At 38.3% G+C, this 23,150-nt stretch overlaps 1 protein-coding gene across 3 annotated transcripts in view; it reads left to right on the top strand.

Moving 5' to 3' along the window:
- The window catches only part of anos1b (anosmin 1b), a 52,134-nt gene that overhangs the window by 23,919 nt on the left and 5,065 nt on the right, over positions 1-23,150 (top strand). For 2 of the 3 annotated variants that reach the window (XM_044198906.1, XM_044198904.1), the window contains exons 3-10: positions 7,414-7,476; positions 8,127-8,334; positions 9,385-9,569; positions 11,634-11,763; positions 15,393-15,486; positions 15,885-16,128; positions 19,910-20,048; positions 21,662-21,889. In XM_044198906.1, coding sequence (XP_044054841.1) covers positions 7,414-7,476; positions 8,127-8,334; positions 9,385-9,569; positions 11,634-11,763; positions 15,393-15,486; positions 15,885-16,128; positions 19,910-20,048; positions 21,662-21,889 — 1,291 coding nt within the window. The remainder of the gene's footprint in view (positions 1-7,413; positions 7,477-8,126; positions 8,335-9,384; positions 9,570-11,633; positions 11,764-15,392; positions 15,487-15,884; positions 16,129-19,909; positions 20,049-21,661; positions 21,890-23,150) is intronic. The other variant, XM_044198905.1, reaches the window with a different exon arrangement.

Raw genomic sequence — 23,150 nt, 5'->3', positions numbered from 1 at the left:
AACAGTTTGCTAGCCTGTAAAAGCTTATATCAATTTTAATTTATTTTCTTTCTTCTCCTTTTCCCACAGTCATTTCTATTCCCTCGGCTGTTTAAACTTGTCCAGTAGTTTAATATAATATCTGGTATATGTATATGTTACATTTACAATTTTCGCCTTCTAGAAAGTTAACGAACCAGCTAATCCTGTAAAACCTTTTGTGTTTTGCATGTTTTTAACAGTAAACCTCATGTAGGTGAAGTATTCTGACTGCCACCTGCCACCAACACATCCATTTATTTATTGTCCATACATCCTTCATTTCTCCATCCAAAAAATAGAGTGATCTGTCTAGTATCCTTTTTAGTAGTTTTATTTTAGATGGAGAGGAAGCACAGAAAGAAAATGATTAAGGGAAACACAGAGGGAGAAAGCTCTGGCAGGATTTCATCTGAGGTCATTGTGTGCACATGTGGTTTGAGAGGTGAGGAAGTTAACCACTGAACAATCTCGAAGCATTTGTCTTTTTGACTGTCCTTCCGATCTCTTTTTCCTTTCCTCTGTTCTCTTTCCTCCAGCCTTTCCTCTCCTCCCACAAGCTGCCGACTTAAGTTAGCTCTGGTTGTTGTACATGTTATTCTAAAGGTCTGGCAACAGTCTAACATGCTTTTCAAAGGGATCTGTGGAATTTGTTCCGCTACTTTTCACTCAAGTACCACAAGGCCTGAATTGTGTGTATCTGTGTGAGTGTGTATACATATATGCATGTGTGTGCATATTCAATATATAAAACAAGCGTGTTTGTGCCCTCTGAAATATTCTGTAGAATCTCATTTAGCATATAAGTACAGTTGTGTATAGTCTAGACTATAAAGAATTTACTTACTGTGAATAGAATATGTTGTAATTTTAAAACTGCTGAAAAAAATCAAGTAATTGTAATCTCATATATGTAGATTTTTTAAAATTAGATTTTTTTAGTTAATGCTCATCTTTTTCAGTGCTCTTTTTAATTGTACATACAATATTAGATTAAATGTGGCAGTATTAAAACTACTGAATGTAGCACTGTAACATCAATAAATTATCACTCATTAATTAATTTTGAGGCAATAGTGTGACCATTATTGACTATCACCTGAAAAGGTGAAATTATGAAGTTATACATGAAAAAGCTAAATGTATATTCACACAGAATTATTAAACATTTCATCACATGCATTTTGGAATCTTAAGTTTTGAACAGTATTTAGGAACATGTAAAGTGTTTCTTTCACGTTTTCTCAAAATCACATTTCACATAGTACATTATACTAAACAGATTTAAATCACAATATTGGTCAGAAAAATTGCGATTACATATTTTCACAGTATTAGTCACAGATACTTTAGCTCTTGGCAAGGCCTATTGCTATTGCCTATAGCTACTGTTATTGTTTCCTTACAGAGACACTGCTGTCAGTTGTTTGTTTGTGGCTTTCTAGTTTTCTCACTACACCTTTAACCTCATGTCAGTATGTGACATCAGTGGGTCTGTATCAACCACTGAACTGCATGTCACAATGTGGGCCACCAGGTCAGATTTCGCATGAAGTCTTCTGGATTGCTTTGCAGGAGAAAACATGGAGAGGATGAATCTTTTACAGAAGTCTCAACTTCACAAGATACTTGGTAATTCCACACAGGGTAATACCAGTACCCTGAGATTGAGGTATGCAGTCATAGCTACAATTGTACAACTCTCATTTTTCCACCATAGTATAATTATAAAAATTATTTATTCACACTAACTAAAAATATCTTTTTTTACTCTCTCTCTCTATATATGTATATAATACTTTCTTGGAACTGATTTAAATGTGTCTGTATCTAAAAGTTTGAAGTACAGAATGTTGTTACTGCTACTGTTTGGTACTTTGACAAGATAGTTCCTGATTTATCTATGTAATATTTCATTATTTAATATTGCCAGTTGTACACAATTTTATTGTGGCAGTTTGTGTATAGCCAACAATTAACTTTTGAGATACTTTGGCTTCCTTTGTTAAATAGATAAAAGGTTTTGTAGAAAACATGTTAATATTTGTCAAATTAAGGTATTGAAAACAGTATAGCTAAATAAATAAGTATGAAAAAGTTTTGATATTGACACTGGTTCTGGGGATGATTTTTGCACCAACACTAAAGGAATAGTACAAACAGTACCCAATCCTAAATGCTACATATGCACTGTAGGTTAGAAAATATAAAATAAACTGAACAACTGAAGACACGATGAAATTAACATGAATAGTTTTTCACATTGCACCCACTGAACTGGTGACTGTGTATGGAGAGTGAGCACATCTGGTCTGTGGCTGTCTTTCTTTGTCTCTCTCTCTCCTTTTTCTCTGGACCTGTTTCACTATTTGTCTTTCATCTCTTTTCTCCTTTTCAACTGACACTCACTTCTTTCCCCCCTCTATCCACTCTGAAACCACATCTCTCCTCCCCTCCCTCTCCCATTTCCTCTCCGTCTCGCTGAGTGTGGCTGTCATCCCTCTATCGTGGCAGGTGAGGCCATAAAACAGCAGGAGAGGCCAGAGGAGGGCCGAGACAAAAGGTGTGTGTGTGTGTGTGTGTGTGTGTGTGATTAATTATTATACATATATCTGAGGAGCTCCTATGCAAACTGTGCACACATACAGACACATACACGGTCATTAATCTAGGCTGTGTTGTTACAGTGCGTTGGTGTGTTAAACAGTAACGTCTCTGACCTCTGACATCTGCTGTGTCTACCCCTCTCTCACTCACACACATAACTCATCATGTCGCCTTGAAGGCCAAAAGTGTCCGATCGTCTCTCAGCTCCTCTTGCACAAATACAGTACTTTTCAGTGATTTACAACATCCAAATGATATTTGAGAGTGTAAGGTGTGTAACCGCGTACATACCACAAGTGTTTTCATCTTAAATCCATGAGCCTCGACTGGGGGGGTTCTCCCCTCTCTTGCTTTTCTCTCCCTACTGTTATATTGTCTATGTGAAATAATAAATACTCACATTCATTACTTAAGTAAAACTTGTAAAAATGCTCTGTTACAAGTTTTACATTAAAACTCCATTAAGTAAAAGTATAGATTATTAGAGTATTTGACTATTACCAGCAAAGTACATGTACTCCTTATGCAGAATGGCCCCTGCCAGTGTTATATTAACATGATTGGATTATTATTACTGATGATGTGAGCAGTATTTAAATGTTGTAGCTGTTCAAGGTGGAACTAACTTTAATAACTTATTGGAGTACCGTTACTCCAATAATTATGCATCATACTTCTTAAAGTGATCTTATGTTTTGTATGTAAAATGATGCAAAACTATAGCTATCAAATAAATGTGGAGTAGAAAGTACAGCATTTCCCACTGAAATGTGGTGAAGAAAAAGTATAAAGTAGCATAAAATGGAAGGTACTTCAGTACAGTACTTGAGTAAATGTACTTATTTACTTTCCACCACTGATGTACAATACAATAAAATACAACTTTATTGTCCACCGTGGTGGAAATTTGTTTTTGAATTCAACCCCAACTAGTCTGTAAAAGTAAAAATGTAAAAAACAAAAAAAGAGACATTTAAGACAGCATGTAAAATGTAAAACATTAAACTCATCAAAACACTACCTACACTTTCAGGGGTATACTGAGTGCAGGGTGTAAACTAAAAACAAAGTACAGTTTCAGGTTTAATATTCCAATTGCAGTGGGGGATATATATTTTTTGTAAATAGCACAAAAAGAGCAATAATTATTATTGGTGTTTAGTTTAAGAGTTAGTATTCATTGTTATCTAAAATATGATGGATATCTATAATATGATGTGTTTAGTTATCTAGTTTTGGGGGTATTTTTGCCTGTATTAGATACCATGCAGTAGAGACAATGACAGGAAAAGGACTCAAACCTGTGACATTACAATTACACGGTCAGCATCCTAAACCCCTATTTCACAGGGATGCCCCACGTGCTCTCTAAAAATATATCTCTGTTATAACGGAGTACATCTCCCACACCTGATTATGATGATTTAACTGGCTGTGTTGACTACTCTAGCTACACTGCTTTTGTGTTTACAAATAAGATCCACATACAAGGATGTTACATTTATATGTTAGCACAGTTTCTACGATTGCCTTTAACCTCAAGTCACCTCCGGACTGGGTAAATACCCAACATTGAACTAGAGTGGGTGTGGAAGTTTTTAGCCTTAGAGGAGAAGAGGATAAGTCAGGGAGGGCAGAAGAAGAAGGAGAGGAGAGGTATTGAGGTGAGGCATGGAAGGAGGCAGAGAAAGGCAGCGCAGAGATGAGAGGTCAAGGAGGAGACGAGGAGGAGTGATAATGTGAAGACAGGAGACAAAAAGAACAGAGGATTATGGAAAGGGATGGGAGAGGGAGAGAGGAATAGATGAGGGTAAAGGACGAGAGGAGAGGAATGAAAAATTAAACATGTCTGTAACTGATCAAAGTGTCAGCAAAGGAGGAGAGGGGGGAGTACGGGGTGGGCTGGGTTTGGCTGTAAGATGGAGTGGTGCGCATGTGAAAAAAGGTGAAGTGTTGGTTGGTGTGTGTGTATGTGTGTCTGTGTGTGTATAAGGTGTTTTTGGAGAGATTTTGACAACCTGAACACCACGTGGTCGAGTGAAAAGACCCATGAGAGCTCCTTGAAGAAACACTTCACACTTCAGGATCTGGTTACAATACTGTGTGCATGTCTTGTATTATCTCCCTGTCTCCTCATACCCAGACCTCCTTGAGGAATGCATAATTAACTTACAGAGGAGAGAAGGGGAAAATAACTTAAAGTGATACTTCTCTCAAAATGTATCTTTTGTGGACAAAAATGTGGCTATAAAAGGTTTGTAATTTGCTTCTTCATGGAGAACAAAGGTTGTGGTCAGCTTGGATGTATGACAGTTTTAATGGATTCAAATGTGACAAGTCCATAGAAACTTCTAAAGTGCAGCACACATTGCGTCATTGCTGTCCATCTGTATGGTGAGGGTGTTCCAAACATTTTTTTTTTGCCAAAATATTCATGTTGATCAATGTTGAGCAATGTTCTTCTGTCTGTATGACATGTCCGGTATGCTACTCATGCCAAATAATACGATGTGTGTAGACTGCAACTGATGACGATTTTTATTATCACCTCTTTTCTTGATTAATAGTTTGGTCTATAAAATGTCAGAAAATTCTTCAAAGCCCAATATGCCATCTTAAAATGTGTTGTTTTGTCCAATCGGTGGTACAAGAATATACAGGTTACTATCATAAAAGACTAAGGAAACCAGAGAGTAGTCACATTTGAGAAGCTGGAAACAGAGAATATTTTGCATTTTTAAAGAATAAAAAATTACTAAAAATTATTAAACGATTATCAACATAGTTGCTGATTCTGACGATTGACTAATCAATTAATCAATTGTTGCAGCTCTAGATATGTGTTGCACTTTAGTTTTGCCTCCTAAATATAGTCATAATTTTAGCATAGTTTGCTAATAATTCCCTAATCAAAATATACTGTACATGAAACTGTTGTATGAACTTCTATAATGTTATCAGAACATTGAACTTATGAAATCAACATGAACAATTCTCAGAATACAAATGTGCTTAAGTGGCTTTTACAGTCTAGATTAATACATGTGTGTGGTGTGTGTAAACACTTGTGGTATGAGCACAGACGTGCCTGAGGATGGAAGCAGTAAGCTAATAGTAAGCAAATAAACTTTATACATATATTTTTGTTTACCTATATATCAGACAGTATATAAAATAAGGTGAAATAATGTAGGACTCACAAAGTAAAAGTTATAAAATCAAGAAAAAGCCATATAAAACAAATTAGTTTGTAAGTTGCTTTTTACAGTTGTGCACTGATTTCAGTGAAAATATGAGTGTTTGGAGCACAGTGAACATATGGATAGTCAGTGGAGAAGGGGTTTGATATTTTGATTTTTATACTGTCGCTATTGGCATCCATTGTAAATTACATTAGTCTAAGCTGACCACAGCCTTTGTTCCCTGTGGAGAAGCAAACTACAACCTTTTTTCATCCACATTTTAAGCATACAGAGCAAGAGTGTTTAATACTCAAAAGAGAGCTTTTGGGGTTGGAGAATCACTTTAAGCTTACCCAAACTTTTTCTTCCATGACTTAAATGAAATGAACCGACTATACAACATTAAACAGCTATCATGCTTCATGCTGAGACTCCATTTTATGTCCCAGAGGTTAAGAAACCAGCACATGTGGCTTCACTGGCTTTGGTTTGTTGATGCTGTATGAATCCCAATGGCAAGTTACTATGTAGTGTTGGTCCTTTATTTTAAACATGAAATTAAAGTTTACATGACATTAAATTCAGTGCTCAAGTATGATGATAACCCTTAAAGTCCACACAGTTGTCATTTGAAATATTAATAGTCATCAGTCTATAAATTAGCCTTTTTAAAAGAGCTTTTGGAGAAGACTTTTTAATCAGTATCTATTTATTTGTGCAAAGATTAAGTTTTTATGGCCTTTTGTTGATTCTGTTTGTTCCCCTGGATTCAGTGAGATGGAATAAATTGGAGAAATTATTGAAGCCAGGCACACTGGGGAGCTGAGGGAGACAGACAGACTGACAGAGGGAGTATGAGAGGAGGGGGGAGGAGGTTGGGGGTGAAACCGCAGTTTTTATATGTTGTCTGGTTTTAATTTGGTAAGAACCATCATTCACCAGTTCACTGAGGTGGCAAACCAGATGATTGTGTGCACGTGTGCTTTAGGAGTGTGTGTTTCTTTTGTGTTCCCTACCTGCTTAAACACTGAGAGCTCTGTCTCTGCAAATGCTAAAACCCTCGGACACTCTGTCATTTATCCTTGTTCTTGTGTTTACACTTTTCTTTTTCTTCAAACCTCAGCTATTTAAAGGATGAGTTAGACATTTTGGGAAAAATGCTTATTTTAACACCATAACTCAGGAACAGAAGGGGAGATTGTGACCATATTTCACAGTTGGCCGGACACTGAATTGGTGACACTTTTGACTCAAAGGTCAAAGGTCATTGTGACCTCAAAATAGGTTTTTAGCCATAATTTAAGAATAAATTGGGCAATTCCAGATTTCACACACGTTGACTGGGACAACACTATGAGTAAGCAATGACTAGCACAGTACGGGCTTTCCTCCATCTCGTCCATTCTGCCTTTCACTTCCTGCCTCATTCTGAATTTTGATCGGAATCACGTGACTGCAAACAATGTAATGGAGCGCGCCTAGCTAATCGTGATGCTGTGAGTGAGTGAGTTTGTGTGATGAAACAAGTGTAAATTCTAAAACCCTTACTTTTACTGTGCCTAAAGCCTCACATTCTGTTTATTTCTATTTGTTTGTTTATGTGTAGTGTCTTCAGCCATGCAAAGAACTGTGGGAAACCAGGAAGGTGCTCTCTCCAAAGTCCTGTGAGGTAAGACAGAAAGAGAGTGCATAGTGTGTGTGTGTGTGTGTGTGTGTGTGTGTGTGTGTGTAAGTCACAACACCCTTGGTGGCAGTGTCACTTCTGCACCAGAAACTTGCTTTTGTTGGCAACATGGAGCAGTTTTTTGACTGTGTATGCCACGAATGAGCATTCCTGTGTGTGCTTATGAAAGCGTATGTGTTATGAATAACATGAGCTTTTGATTGTATATATGTGAAAGTGTGCATCAGTTATGTGTGTATTTTGTGTGTGTGGCCCTAAATGATTATTTGTAAAGCCAGTCACTGTGGTTTTAGGATAGATTATTTTTTTTATCACAATAGTTGAAGCATGTTACTGGCTGGATGGCTGACTGGCTGACTGGTTAGGAACACAGTGTAATTCAGAGCTATTAGTTAAAGCTTGTGTTTACATTTTGCTGATCTGCAGCCATGTTCACAGACACAGAGATACACACACACACACATGCACCCCCTTTCAGACCAGATCTCAAGGACTGCCTTCAAAGAGTCAGTAGGAGTTTACCAAAGGAAACACTTTCACCTATGCTGTGTGTTTTTCTGCCCTCATATGTGTGTTTATTATTTCCCTTGTGTGTCAACTGTAATAATAATAATACCCCCCCTTCTTTCTCTCAGAAGCAGACAGAGTGTGTGACGAGCAGGGAGTTCCTGACCTCTCTGAGGTCGTCTCGTCAGGGTGACTGCCCTCCGCCTCAGCGAGCCACCGGATTTGCTGCAGCCTGCGTAGAGAGCTGCTCGTCAGACCAGCATTGTCCCTCCCCCAGGAAATGCTGCTTTAATAGCTGTGGACACACTTGCCAAGCCCCAGCCAATCTATATAAAGGTAAAGGCAAGTCCCTGGCAGCTGGTTGGGACTCATTTGTTACATCGTATGGGCTTTATTATAAGAGGCTGCTGCACTGATGGAAACATTTTTTTTAAATAAATTGTTTTTGATTGTTTCAATAAGCACACCACTGTGCTAATTAAAAGTAATAATGCTGATGCTGGTCTTTGGTTAAGCAGCCTTTTAAAAAGTATATATGTTTGCTGATGTGCTAACAGTGGCCACCCATGCTTGTTACTCATAACACTGAACATGCTTTTAGTTGTTTCTTTGGGATGGATGCAATTCCAATTTTTGATGACATCTAGCTCTTGTTCCTAGGGTGTGTAAATGTACTTATTATGAGTTGCTTTGGTTATGAATGAATGAAATGTAATTTAATGTAATAAAGATCCTTAAATTACTGCCTGCTTGACTGCATCTGAAGTCCCAGACGGCCCCGTCGTGGTTAAAAGCTCCAGCACAAGTCTGTGTGAAGCTAGTTAGGAGTACAAACTGCCTCAGACGCCTATGTGGTGAAGATTGGGCAGCCATAATAATTTAGGGAAAATATTGTTTGAGTTATGTTTATATTCTTGCTTTACCAATTCTGTGATATTTTTTCTGATCTTAAGTCAATAACAATTACTGCCTGATCAATGGGATCATCCTAATTCTTATTTAGAAATGGTTATTAATTGACTCAACAATTATAAAATACTATATACCATATGTTCTATAATAATTAAATGGTGTTTGAGACATCCTGTCAGCTCTAATGCTTGTCCATGTGCCATCTCTACCACCTGTTCCTCATGTCACTATGTTGATCAATTGACATTAGTCAATTAATGTTTATTTATATATCCCAAAATCACAAATCACAAAATTACAATCTGTACAACATACAATACTCTTTTTTACTTAAACCATCAATCTCCCATTGAGTAAGTGTTCTTTGATGTTATTTAAATAACTTTTGAATAACATTACTTTTCTGTTTTGAGCTTCTAAATAATAATTTAGTAATAATTTAGATAATCTCTTCTTTCTCTTGTGTCCCTCCAGGTGTTCCTCTGAAGCCTCGCAGAGAGATGAGCTTTGTGGAGGATTCGGAGGGTCATGTGAAGGTGGTGTGGGTGTCAAAGTTCAATGTCAGCGTGGAGCCGATCGTTTACATGCTCCAGTCCCGCTGGAATGTTGGGATTCATCCCAGTGAAGACCATGCCTCTCCATGGATTACTGTTGCCACGGTAACTACAGTAACCAGCATCCTCTCACCTTTCACCCCGGTTTGTGGATTATAAGGTTTGAGATATTGAAATCATAACTCTTTAGAAAGAAAATACTCATTGACTTAGGAGTTGGTGTGAGGTGTACAGTTAATTGATATAGAAATGTATTTGTTTATTAATTTTTTAAAATAGTTTTCTGAGTCATCTTTTCACATATGAAGAGATAGAGTATCATCCTGTTAATGTCATCCGCTCTACATTATTGGGGGATATTAGCTGTTGGGAGGTTGATGTATGGAGGCTGATAGCTAGAAAAAAACCCATGTAACATGGCACATAGTGGATTCTGTCTAACTAGAAACTTGGAGTCATTAAAGCTATAAAAATGGTTCCCTGTGCCTTTAACAGTGGAACAACACCACAAAGTTTGTAACATATCTTTACCTCATAACTCTCAATTTGCCTCGAATGATGAAACTTCTCAGCTATGGAGATGGATGTTAGACTCTGTTTCCACCTCATCCGTCTGCTGCCTTGCTGTCTAAACCTCTCCACCCCAGCCAGTCTCCCATTCTGCCAGGGTAAACCGTATTTCTGTGTGTGTGTGTGTGTGTGTGTGCGTGTGTGCACTGTACGTCCATGTGTGTGTGCCTGTGTGAGGTTAGGTAAATAAGCAGAGCTTAAAAAGGAACCACAGGCAGCCACAGTCGTTCCACTGGCTGACTCTGAATGACTGAACGCTCATTATAGACTTAAATATGGCAGCTCGTGTCTGTGAGTGTGTGTGTGATTGTGGATGAGTAGATTTTAAGCAATGATTACATTTGCACTGTCAGGGAGACAAAACATGTGAATCTTTAGCAATTTGAACCATAATTTTGACAAATCGTTTAATTTCACTATTATCAGATGGAATTCCAATCCGACTATGTTCATCTGACTTTCCAGCTCATTAACTTGTGAAACTTATATGTCTTAAAATACACAGGGATTTCTGTCATGTTTTTGAAAAAAGATATAATTTGGATTTGTGAGCGATGACAGAATATTGGTGCCCAAAGTGGGCTTGGATTGAAGTGAACTGTTTCTATTTACAACGAAGAAAATCATAATAACAGTGATTTCAGTATTAAAAACTTGTAGGACCTTGAATAATGTTAAACGAATAGTTTGACATTTTGGGAAATATGCTTCTTTGCTTTCTTGCTGAGAGGAGTGAAAACACTCTCATATATGTACATTAAATATGAAGCTAACACCAGCAGCCGGGTTGGCTTAGCTTTGTACAAAGACTGGAAGCAGGGGGTAACAGCTAGCATGGCTCTGTCCAAAGGAACAAATTCAGCCTACCATCACCTCTAAAGCTCTAATTAACACTTACATCGTGCTTGTTTTATCCATACAAGTGTAAAAACAACATGTTGTGGTTTTATGGGGGGTTAAGTGCTATACTATTTCTTGGCTGAACACGGTCACTTCCAAGAAATAGTCCAGCAGATAACCCCCCATAAAACCACAACGTGTTATTTTTACACTTCTGTTTTTGTACATCTTAAAAAAAAAATAGAACTTGTTAGTGATCTTTAGAGGTGCTGTTAGGTGGATTTTGTTACTGTTGGACAGAGCCAGGCTAGCTGATTCCCCCTGGTCTTTATGCTAAGCTAAGCTAATCAGCTGCAGGCTGTAGCCAGGACAGACGTGGACAAACATGAGAATTGTATAAATCTTAACATAACTCTTAGCAAACTATTCCTTTAAATATTAGGAGTTCATATGCTCTTTGGGAAAAAATGACATTTATCAAGATTTAAAGGTTTAGTCTGTAAAGGTTATATGTTTTTGTCACCTCAGGATCTATTTTCTTTATCTTATCCTCAAAGATATTATATATTACTTACTAAAGTAAGAATGAGTCAGTTTGCATTGCCCTATCTGGTTGAAAGTTTCAAGCCTGTTTCACCTGTGACCACACCAGCATCACTGATGGATGTGGTTGGGTGTGGTCAGAAGTGTACGTTGTTGCACCTGTAACAACATCCAGTAGTGATGTCATTGTTAAATGCGATGTGTTTGTATTTTTAGACCCTTTCTGAAGATGTGGTTCTGTCAGATTTGAGACCTCAGCGCTGGTACCAGTTCAGAGTAGCAGCCATCAACAGCCATGGCAGCAGAGGCTTCACGACACCCAGCAAACACTACATCTCCAGTAAAGGTAATATAAACACAGTCTAAACACTCATCCAAACTCTAATTTTCTTTAGAGAGCTGTTACGAGTGTCCCACAGAGAGTGATGATTCCTCCTGCATGTTTCCGTAACCTATCTGTGAATTTTGATATTCTGTCATGAGACACTGAGCAAAACACAGTTCCATTTGTGTCATTTTACGAGAGATATTGCACCTCTCTGAGGGAAACTCAGAAACTCAGGAACATTTCCCTTCCTATCCTTCCCTGTTCTTTCTCTCTCTTTCACTCAGAGTTGATGGATAAGGTACACATAGCAGGAAAACTATCAGGCAGTCCATAAAACACAGACAGGAAACAGAAAATACACACAACTGCACGTGCACACATTCACACATACTGTGCACAAACATATCCTGTATGTATATAGTATATGTTTGTACACATACACATACTCATTCAGTTGGTTTAGTGCCAGAGTGAAATCCCTAGTGAGGATCAGTGAGACAGGTTGCAAGTGAGAGTAAGACTGCCGCACACACACACACACACACACACACACACACACACACACACACACTGTAGGAGGTCCTCGCTCTAATGCTTAGCAGACTTAGGTCATATTGGTTTTGCGCCAGGATTGGCTAGTGATATGAATCCCCTGCCAAGATTGGCTAGAGCATCTTTGTATGTGAATAATGACTTCAGGTTGGACTGAGCTTTGGAAAAAGGTTCTTTATCAGTTGAGCACTTATGGGAGATTATGAAGAGGTGCCTGAGATAGCATTTTCCACTGCCTTCAACAAAACACCAAATAGCAGAATTCCTCATGCTTCCAATGGAGTTTAAAGAATATACAACCTGCACCATGGTATACTAAAACTTCTCTGGTAGCTACTGGTGGCCCATCAACGTATTAATGTAATAGTTGGACATTTAGAAAATACTCTTATTTGCTTTCTTGCTGAGAGTTAGATGAGAAGATCGATACCACTTTCATGTCTCTCTGCTATACATAAAGCTGGAATTCTGCTTCTTTAGGCTGCACATAAGAGAACATAAACAGTTCGGATGCATGTGTGTTTTTTAAAACATGTACAGATTTAGGATTTAGGGTATAGCGTATGTGTCCATTTGGAAGCAGTGTCATGTTTAGTAATCCACAATATAAAGGAAATAAACTTCAATCCAGTGACAGTGTATACAACATCCTTGAAACAAATGTGAAATAATTGGATTTATCAATGTAAATGGGCAACAATATTGAGTCCCTTGAAAAGGAATTTCTTTTCCTGTGCTCTATTAGAAGATCACTTGTGGCAGTAAAGTTACTATGCTGACATGTATGCCCAAACTCTGAAAGAAAAAACTGAGAAAACTCCCCAACAGGATGTTGGATAAAACAATCAGCTTGCTTGATGCACAGCTCTGCACTACACATTTTTGAGATTTGTGAAGTGTGCAAGGTTACCCATAACACTCTTCTCTGCTTAGGTTTGCAAAGATATTTACGCGCATCTCTGCAGAAGCAGAATACCAGCTGAAGGCTATAGCTTATCTTTATAAAAAAACAAAGTGTGAAAACTACAATTTGTGCTTTATGGGGGATTATGTGGGTTATTTCTTGACTGGAAGCAGTAACTTCCTGAATTCTCTGCTGGTTGCTTTCTTTTGTATGGATTGAGCTTTAGAGGAGCTGGTAGGTGGATTTTGTTACCTTCAGACAGAGCCAGGCTAGCTGTTTCCCCCTGCAACCAGTGAAGACTATAATAAGTGACCTTTCCCAGCCTATAAATAGTCCTGCACATAACCTGCCCCCGAAAAATCACAAAATGAAGTTTTCACACTTTTTTTAATGCTAAGCTAAGCTAACCGGCTGCAGGCTATAGCCTTATATACAATGGACAGAAAAAGAGTGGTATCGATCTTCTCAGCAGGTAAGCTTATATCCCAATTGAATTATTCCTTTAAGACACAGTGTGTGTGTGTGTGTGTGTGTGTGTGTGTGTGTGTGTGTGTGTGTATTTGAGTGTTTCATATTCTTATATCCCGGTGGGGACTCCAACCTGAATGCACACTAACACTAACTAATGGAGACAAAAATTTTGGTCCCCACAGGTAGAGACTGCATTTTGAGGGTTAAGACTTGGTTTTAGGGTACAGGTTACAGTTAGGTTAAGGTTAGGGTTAGGGTAAGGGTTAAGGTTAGGCATTTATTTGTGATGGTTAAGGTTAGGGTAAGGGGCTAGGGAAGGCATTATGTCAATGACTGTCCCCCATGGGGTTGGGGAAATAAACATGTGTGTGTATGTATGCGCACCCTTTTGTATGTGTATGTATTTTGAGGGCCAGGGTTAAAGGTTAAAGACACACACTTAAACGTTATAAATACCATCTGATTGGAGTCAGAGTCTTGTGTTTCCAGTTCATTAGTCTGATTAGTAAGAGGCTGGAGGTCAGGGGTCACAAATCAGGAAGCTGGCAGATGTCAGGAAGTTCGTCCACTGTGACCTGATGCTAACCAGAGAGAGAATTAGAATTTGAAAAATCCCCTTTCCTGTTCATTCAGATATTAGGGTTGCACAGGAACTGCCAGCAGTAATTATGGGGAATTATGAGGGAATGTCTGGATCAGAAAACTCATCTTGATGTCTTCATCTCATGAAACAATGGACTGAAATCTGCTGATTGAGGAAGACACACAGAGTGAAAAAGGCATCAGAGAAGAAAATAAATTTGTTTTGGTTCTGATCTGACAATTACTGCTGGCACTGATAGACACCCTGCTTTTCCAAAGAAAAAACACACATGCACACACAAACAGGCCAGGTCTTGCAGCCCTAATATGCTGCCCTTACTTTGATCTCTGCATCTGGGTCAGCCAAGCACAGCCCGGGGCCTGTGGGAGGCCTGCCATGGTGGATGTAGTTCTAATCAGATACATTTTGTAGTTTTAATCAAATACAGGATTGGGGTTTGAGATTATAATGAGATACAGAGCCAGTGTTGAAAGAGTAGCAACCTCAGGATTTAATCATGGAGGCAAACAGTGACTAGTGGTGGTCGCCTTTGGTCTGTGCTGTGGTAGCTACTGAAAAAGGAGGCTTCAAGTGTCTCCAGTATCTCTCACCTTTGATGCTGTAAATCTAATTGGCTTGGGAGACTTGAACGAGACCAAGAGGAAATTAGCCTTTTCCCCCCGGAATGACTTCTTTATGTTGCTCCGCTGCAGCACATTAAACATCGAGTTATTAGACAATGCAGTCAAGCTGGTGAACGGCCTCTGCTTTGTGGGAACCACAAACTTAACCCCAATTAGTCTTCAGTAAATCTTCGCACAGTTTTAATGCTTCCTTGCCACTGGGGCAGTATACCAACAACAGGTTTTGTTTGTTGTTGGTATAGTATTGGTCATTAGAAACAGTTGAAACAAACTCTGATCAATGCTCTAATCAAGGGTATAATTTTCACTGTTAATGTATTGACTACAATCTCTCTAAACAATGCCCTCTGACTGTCCACCTGCTAAAATCCCCATAAAGGAGACATGAAGGCATTAGTCAGGGCTGAAAAACGTACCTACGCCTATTATTTTGATGATCATTTCTGCCATTTCTCTCTTGACAGCATTTTTCTCTGACCATCTCTCTCTGCAGATCCCTCACCTCCAGAACCTCCAATAAATATCAGAGTGAGCAACCAGACTCTAGACTGGACGGGTTCACAACCAGGAACCCAGTTCACTGAAAGGTATCTCAGTAGATGAAAGACGATTAAATGGATTAATTTCTTTGCTATTTTCCTCGCTGAGTTAGTTGCTATGCATCCTTTCAGGACTGCAGGCTGCCGATGTGGGCAATCAATCATTAAATGTGATCAAGTGGATAGTCATTGCCTGTCTGATGCAAATTGCAGTTCACCCTTGTTCAACAACATATTGCAGCATCTTTTCTATTTGTGTACTGTAATGCTAAACAAGGTCATATAAAGTTCAGACTATGTTTTGGATCAGCAGCAATATTCCAGTAAAACATTTAATAACAGAGACAAGGACTTAAATTGTAGCTTCTGAACAACGTAATGATAAAATGTCTGAGGCTATACTGTACATACATAGACTTGTTTGACTTGTTGCTTTCTCTGCTTAGGTTGAGGGGAAGTGGGGTCACAGTGGCGGTCTTATTAAGCTGGGAACCCCCCAGAGAGGGAGACCTGCCAGTCCACAACTACAGAGTTACCTGGATGTCTCGACATGCACACACAGCGCACAAACACACACACACACTGCATGCACACACACGTACAGTGAACAGTAACATGCACACACGTCCTACACACTCACGCACACCAGAACAGGGTAAAAAGGAGAGCAACAGCAGAGTGACTCAGGGGGTAAGGAAACATTTTTATAAACTTAATTACACTAAATGAAAGAATATATTGATTTGCATGCACACAATCAAACGCTGCCCTCAACATATACTGTATGAAAGGATGGGTCATTTTATAAGAGGGATTCTGAAAAGTAAGTAAAAGTAAAAGTAAGTAAGTATTTTCTTTAGTAAATGACTAAAATTGCAAACATTTATTATAATCCCAATTTCATTATTTTCCCTTTTCTGTTCAATTTTTTGCAAATCATATAAACACACATATGAACACATTGACTATATGATATACATAATATCCCATTCATATCTAAATTGTAATGTGGTCTAATGTGGATATTGTCTGAAGAGCGTACACACATACACACTCACATATTTGTACTTCTGAGTATACTTATACTTCTGAGGACCCGCAAACCCACTTACCCCACCTGTCAACCAAATTTTAACCTTAAAGGAACAGTTCAACATTCTGGGAAATATGCTTATTTGCTTTCTTGATGAGAAGATTGATACCACTCTCATGTCTGTATTAAAATATGAAGCTACAGCCAGGAGACAGCTTATCTTAAAGACTGGAAGCAGGTGGAAACTTGTGTGACTCTGTCCAAAGGTAAAGAAACCTGCCTACTACCCACTCTAAAGCTTACTAATTAACGGGTTATATGTCATTTGTAAATCTGTACAAAAACTGAAGTGTAAAACTGACACCAGAAATGATGGTTTTACGGGGGGTTACATGCAGGACTATTTCTTGGCCAGAATCAGTGACTTGGTTTTCTGGCAACCTCATGGTGACAAGAAGACTTCAGGCCAAGAAAAAAGATCTTCTCATCAAATTCTTTGCAAGAAAGTAAATAGTATTTAGCAAAATGTTGAACCAACTAACTAATATTTTAACCTAAAACCAAGTATTAACCCTAAACAGCCCTTTGAAATGAGTAATGGGCAAAATGTCTCCACTTTTGAAACAAACACCTCAGTTTGTAGTTTTAAATTCAAATAGGCCTTACAAAGACTGAATTAAAAGTACACACACACAAACACCACATACAGAAGATCTATTATTGCACCTGAGATTTTACTAGGTCTGTAAACCCATGCACCACACACACGCACATACATTCCTTGTTGTATCCTGGTTGTGATTACTGCAGTGATTTTATAGGCCTCTGCAGTGCTCAAACAGAACAGGTTCTGTAAACAGCTACTGTATGCAAGTGGTGGTGCAGACTGGAATAACTCATTTAGTATGATCATAGCAACTTGTATGTTGTGTATGTTTGTGGTACAGCATTGCACAAGTAAACAGGAAACAACACACACCATAGGAACAGATGGCACTCACATTTAATACTCCTTTATATGCATTTTTAATATTAGACATTAAATGATTACCTCAAATTAAAGAATGCCCTGCTGAACCACCTGTGGCCAGTAAAAAATCCTATGAATGAGAATTAGGAGGAGATATAGTGGAACTAGTCAGACATTTCAATTAAGGATGTGGATTTATATAATGAGCAAAAATTAGGTGATGAAAAAACATTCTGTTGCTTTTCTGCGTAATTGTTGAACTTGCATACTTAAAACTTGAAACTTACATGCCACTAAATTGATTAAACATTTTAAAGATAATTCAGGTTTTTGAGATGTGGTTTTATGATGTTACATGCTGATATATTTCCTGAAATAATTTTGGAATAATGTGCACTACTTTAGATCTGGTTTTGACATATTCACCCTGAAATCACTGTTTGGCACGATTTCCCATTACGTTTGCAGCCATTTTGTGTATATGCTCCTTGTGGATCTGAAAATGCAGTATTATCCTCAGACAGACATACCATTATCTTAATGGGACATAACTTTGTTAGAATGCTATGACAACATGCAGGCTTACAGCGGTAAAATAGCATGACAACTTAGCCATGTAGATTGACTGACAACAGAATGAAGTGGCTTTCCTACATTTGGATAATGTGTTTAACTCAAGTCAAAGCATCTGGGAATGTACTGACACTACAGCATGAGGGCATTAGCGAGTGAGTGTATCAGTTATCATAGAAGCAAAGCACAAGATCTGTGCAAAGGTAGAGTTATATGACTGATGTTTAGATGATTATTCATTACTGTAGCTGCCAGTACAACATGTAAATGTGATAACAAGCATTTGACCAAGAGAATGATGGAATATGAAGTTATTTTACAGAGTAAAAAAGTAACCCATTGCTGTCTTGTTGTTGCTCAATTCAAAGAATAACTTCTAACTTCTTAAGAAATACAACAGGTTTCTTGCTGTACTTTTGAAATTATATTTAATGCAGCAATAACAGTCAAGAGGGTGGATTTTACTATTATGATTATAGGTGTGATGATGATGTAATATGGTCATGATGCAACTAAGTCCAGTCAGCAGCACCAAAATACCCATAATCACAGTAAACAACGCAGATATTACAGCTTTGACGCAACAGTTATGATTGCCTGTGTAGTGACTAAACATTTTTTCTTCAGATTAGTAAAAAGTACTCTTTGCACAGGATCCTTCAGCTTTAGAACCACTTAAATGTTCAACTCTAATGTGAGCATTCACTTCAAGAAAAAAGACAAAATAATTAAAAACATAAACATCAGAGTTTTAAGGTTAATGCAAGTGCACTCATATGGACCTAGCTATCCTAAGTAGTGATGGCGATCCCAGACTGAGCCTGGTGGAGCCATTTATCTGTAGTCTGGTCCTCTGTTCTGCTTGGTTGGGAGGCCTGGAATTTAAATGAGGCCCCCTAACTAGTGTTTCCTACTTGCAGCTGCATCTAGACACACAGAGACAGCAGCATCACAACAGGTAGGGAGGAACCAGAATAACATTTCCACACTGTGTAAAATAGTTTTCATATCACAGAAAGCATTGATATTTTATTGCTCTCCATTAGCACATGATAATACATTCCCTAGATGTGTATAAAACATATATCCTGTCAATCAGGAATGTATGCAGGACCAGAGGGATTTAGTATTTAACCTAAAGTAAAAAAGGAAATTGGAGGAACTATTCAAACATGGAAAAACCTCTGCTGAATCAGTGCTTTTAAATATACATCAGCTTCTTACATATAATGTCCACTGACATTATGCACCAAAATAGAAATCCAGGCTTCTCTCGCTGTCTCTGTTTCACAAATACTCACACACACACACACACACACACACACACAGCTGTACAGGCCATATGTTTTGTCTATCTTGAGCATAATGGAAATACTTTGCAGGTCACCAAGAAACTGCTTTTAACTTGCTTTTGTCTCATTCTGTCTTAAGTGTATGCACATACAGAACACACACACACACACACACACACACACACACACACACAGACTTGTTATCATCCAAGCATCTCTTTGTTGTGACTAGCTTAAATCCACACAGACAGACCTGATTGACTAAGAGCCCATTAATGAGCTGTCAATCAAACAGCAGGCTAATGCAGAACAGGTCTGGACTGTCAGTCACAAAGCAGGGCACACACAACACTCAGGAGGATTACGATGACAGTAAAGATGACAAAGATGGTGATGATGGTGGCATTTACTGTGTTGGCTATAGTGGTGACACAAGTTCATCAGAGTTATTTGGTTTTCATTTGGTACTATTTCTATGAGACCCCCGTCAAATTCTAGCAAGTGAAACTGAATTAGGACAGACTGAGAAGTAGCCAAGAACCACCACTCCAAAAGACTAAAAAAACTTCTCTTTCCATGTTCCCATTCTTTAATGTGTTATAGGCACAGTGTGAGTTGTGGCTGCAGGGTCTGCTGCCTGCTACATCCTACTTCCTGTCTGTCCAGACGGTGGCCTACTGGGGTCAGAAGAGGCTGAAAAGTCCCAGAGCCCAAATTGTCTTCACCACAATAACTCATGCAGGTAAACAAACAAAGCATCTTCCTGATAGGGCTGCGTGGTATAACTTAAAATGCACTGTATGTCATGGTATACTTTGTATATTTGACAGTAACACTGTTTACCACTATATCCAATTTTCTCTTCATAATTTCAGTAGAATGTGATTGAAATGCATTAAAGGACGTTGGGGTTGTAATTATTTTCTGTGTAACTAACTATTAACTATTAATATGGTTTACAGTGTGTTTCATACATGGTGTAAGAGTCTGTGTGTGTATGGCTGCAGTATGCTCCACTTTCTCACAACAGCTGCAGTTCACCTTAAGGAGTAATTATTTTTGCTGAAAATTTGCAGCTTAATATTACATATTACATACTGTGAATCCAGTGTTTTCATAATTGCCTCTCTCAACAGTTTGGATGAGCATCATGTCTTTAGATAGATGCAAAAATACAGCCAGGTGTAAAGTCACCTAGACATACTGTATAACTTTCAGGAAGGCACCAAAACTCCAGTAGGTTTTGTAGAGTTTTGTCTTGTAGAAATAAACAGTAAGGTGCTATACATAAAGCTAAGAGTTGCTGAGTAGATTGAGTTTTATTGCCCAAGTAGTGTAAACTGTAGCTGTACTGTTTGTGTTGCTGTGATGTAGCAATACAGCCACCTAAGGACTCCCCTAGCAACCCTACCCCAAATAGAGACTCAAGTACACATTTTTGAACATTTCATTAATTTGTCATGCCATTAGTAAATACTGTATGTACAGTCCACAGGACCCATTTGTTAACAGAGCCATACATTACTGAGTCAATGATTTTAGTTAGTAAGTACTTAGTTTAGAGCTATTGCATTTGCTGACTCTCAGCATATTTTGTCTCCCTACAGCTGCACTGTTTAAACACACATACAGTGGAAAGTGGTGATGTTAATGGTCGTCCAGGCAACAGAGGTATTTATAGGTGACCTGTCGGTCAGCCCAGCAGAGGATTATAGCCAGCTGCAGCTCAATTATCAAACCACATACCAACAATTTTATATGGAACATATTGTCATTTATAATTTAGCAGTATTAATATTTGACACAGTCCATGTATTGGCCTGGTTTCTCTCAATGCGAATGAGGGTCAGTTAAGCCAGATAAAGCCAGTTAGTGCTTCTGAGTGAATGAATTAACAGGAAAGCTAGCTACCAGCTGCACTCTCGTCACCAGTTTATGATATTCCTGGCACAATATAATACATTTATAAATTCCATGTGCTATTTAACAGGTTTCATAAATCCAGTTATTCATATAAAGTGTTTTTGTGATGTTGTCAGTTATGGTTATTCAGAACAGCTACTGTAAAAATAATGCTTATTGAAGTACAAAAAAGTTGTAGAATGGTTAAGAAACTGCTTCTTTAAGACACATAAAAACACAATGAAGATCACTCCTGCATCCAATGTTTTAAGTTTTAATTTTATTGTGAAAATGTGCAAGAAACAAGGCTCATTATTTATGAGCTTGATGTTCAAATTACTTTTACCCTTTACTGCCCCGTTTGTCTTCATTCCAAAGAAAGGTCTTCAAATCAGCCAAACTCTAAAATTGTAACTTTTATTATTTTTTCTCCTTTCCTCTCCTCCATCAAAGGCGAAGACTTTTCCAATGAGCTCCCTTCTTCCTCATCTCTTCCCTCCTCTCCTTCCCTCTCATCGTCCTCCCCTTCTTCCTCTGACCTCCCCCTCTCCTCCTCTCTGCCTCACCCTGAATCCCCCCTTAACCCTGTCAACCCTGGCAGCCTACGCCTGGAGGTCGCTGCCCCTCATTACCATGACAACCAGCTGCAGGTCAAGGTGTTCTGGAAGTGGCCTCCCCATGGTGAGTTGATTTTGAAACACTGAACAACTCAACAATACCCCCAAGAAGAAAATAAAAGAAAAAAGGAAAGACTGTGATAAAGAAAAAATAGATGCGAAATTAGAGTAAGAGTGATTCCTTAAGCACTTATGTAAGGGCTAACACCCGACAAGTTGTATGTTACATATGTACGTCCATTACAATCATGGAACATACAAACTTGGAGGGTATTATCCTGCTTATACTATGGCCACTTGTCAACAAAATGCCATATGTAATCAAATAAAAAAACATCATTGTCATTGTGAATGTCATTAATTTACACATACAACTAATTTTGATCTCGCTTTTCTGTTTTAAACAACTATAAAATATAGATCCTGAGCCTCAGAATTTCTGTTGTTTGCATTGCTAGGCAACATCTTGCTAGTTAAACAGGAAGGGGTTCACAATGCTGCTGCTTGAAACTGAAAGAGAAAGAGAAATATGACTAATTGTGCAATTAAAGCCCAAGCTCTTTAGCTGAGGCTCACTCTTGCAGTTTTTACCTACAGTTTAATGCTGGCACATTAATTTAGAACTGCAATCACCTGCATCATAGGTGTCTTGTTATACTGTCGATTACTAAACTTTAAACCCACGCCTTCCAAACAATCAGAATCCAGAATTTTCAGTGGGCATGGTATTAAATGGAAATATACTGTATATATTGATGCTTGACATGCAGATTTTGCTAATAATGTTCAGAGAGAGAGAACTACACCAAAACTCTATTTCAACATTTACAATTATCGATCAACAATAAATAATAAAGAAACAATAGACTTTTTACTAGATGTTTTTAAACAGATTTTGGTTTTGTGGTGAGTTACTCGCTAAGCTCCTAAACCTTTGACACTACACACAGAACAATCCAAGTTTAAAGGAGCTGTATTCAACATTCACTGCCAGTAAATGTCGCATTAGAGCACCAGCATCTCAGACTAAAATAAATGGGCGATACGGCCCACCAGACTCCATTGAGAGAAAGTAATTTTACCTCACAGATTATCGTAAAACACACTTCATTCTGGACAGAAACAAAATAAAACTCACCAAACACCACTCCAAGCCTTACCACTGTTCCAACAATCACCAACTCTGGTTTGGTCAAAATAAATCATTAATTCACAGAGTTAGATGTAAAAAGGCAGCTGTGAAACGGGCTGCAATGGCTGCTATGTAATCCTTGGGGACAAATGTGCCAAAGTACATCCACTAAAAGTGCTTCTCAGATTGTTAT

Source organism: Siniperca chuatsi, linkage group LG6 (genome assembly GCF_020085105.1).
Source record: "Siniperca chuatsi isolate FFG_IHB_CAS linkage group LG6, ASM2008510v1, whole genome shotgun sequence".
Lineage (NCBI taxonomy): Eukaryota > Metazoa > Chordata > Actinopteri > Centrarchiformes > Sinipercidae > Siniperca > Siniperca chuatsi.
The sequence above is the reverse complement of the archived record's forward strand: the minus strand, read 5'-3'. Positions and strand labels throughout refer to the sequence as shown.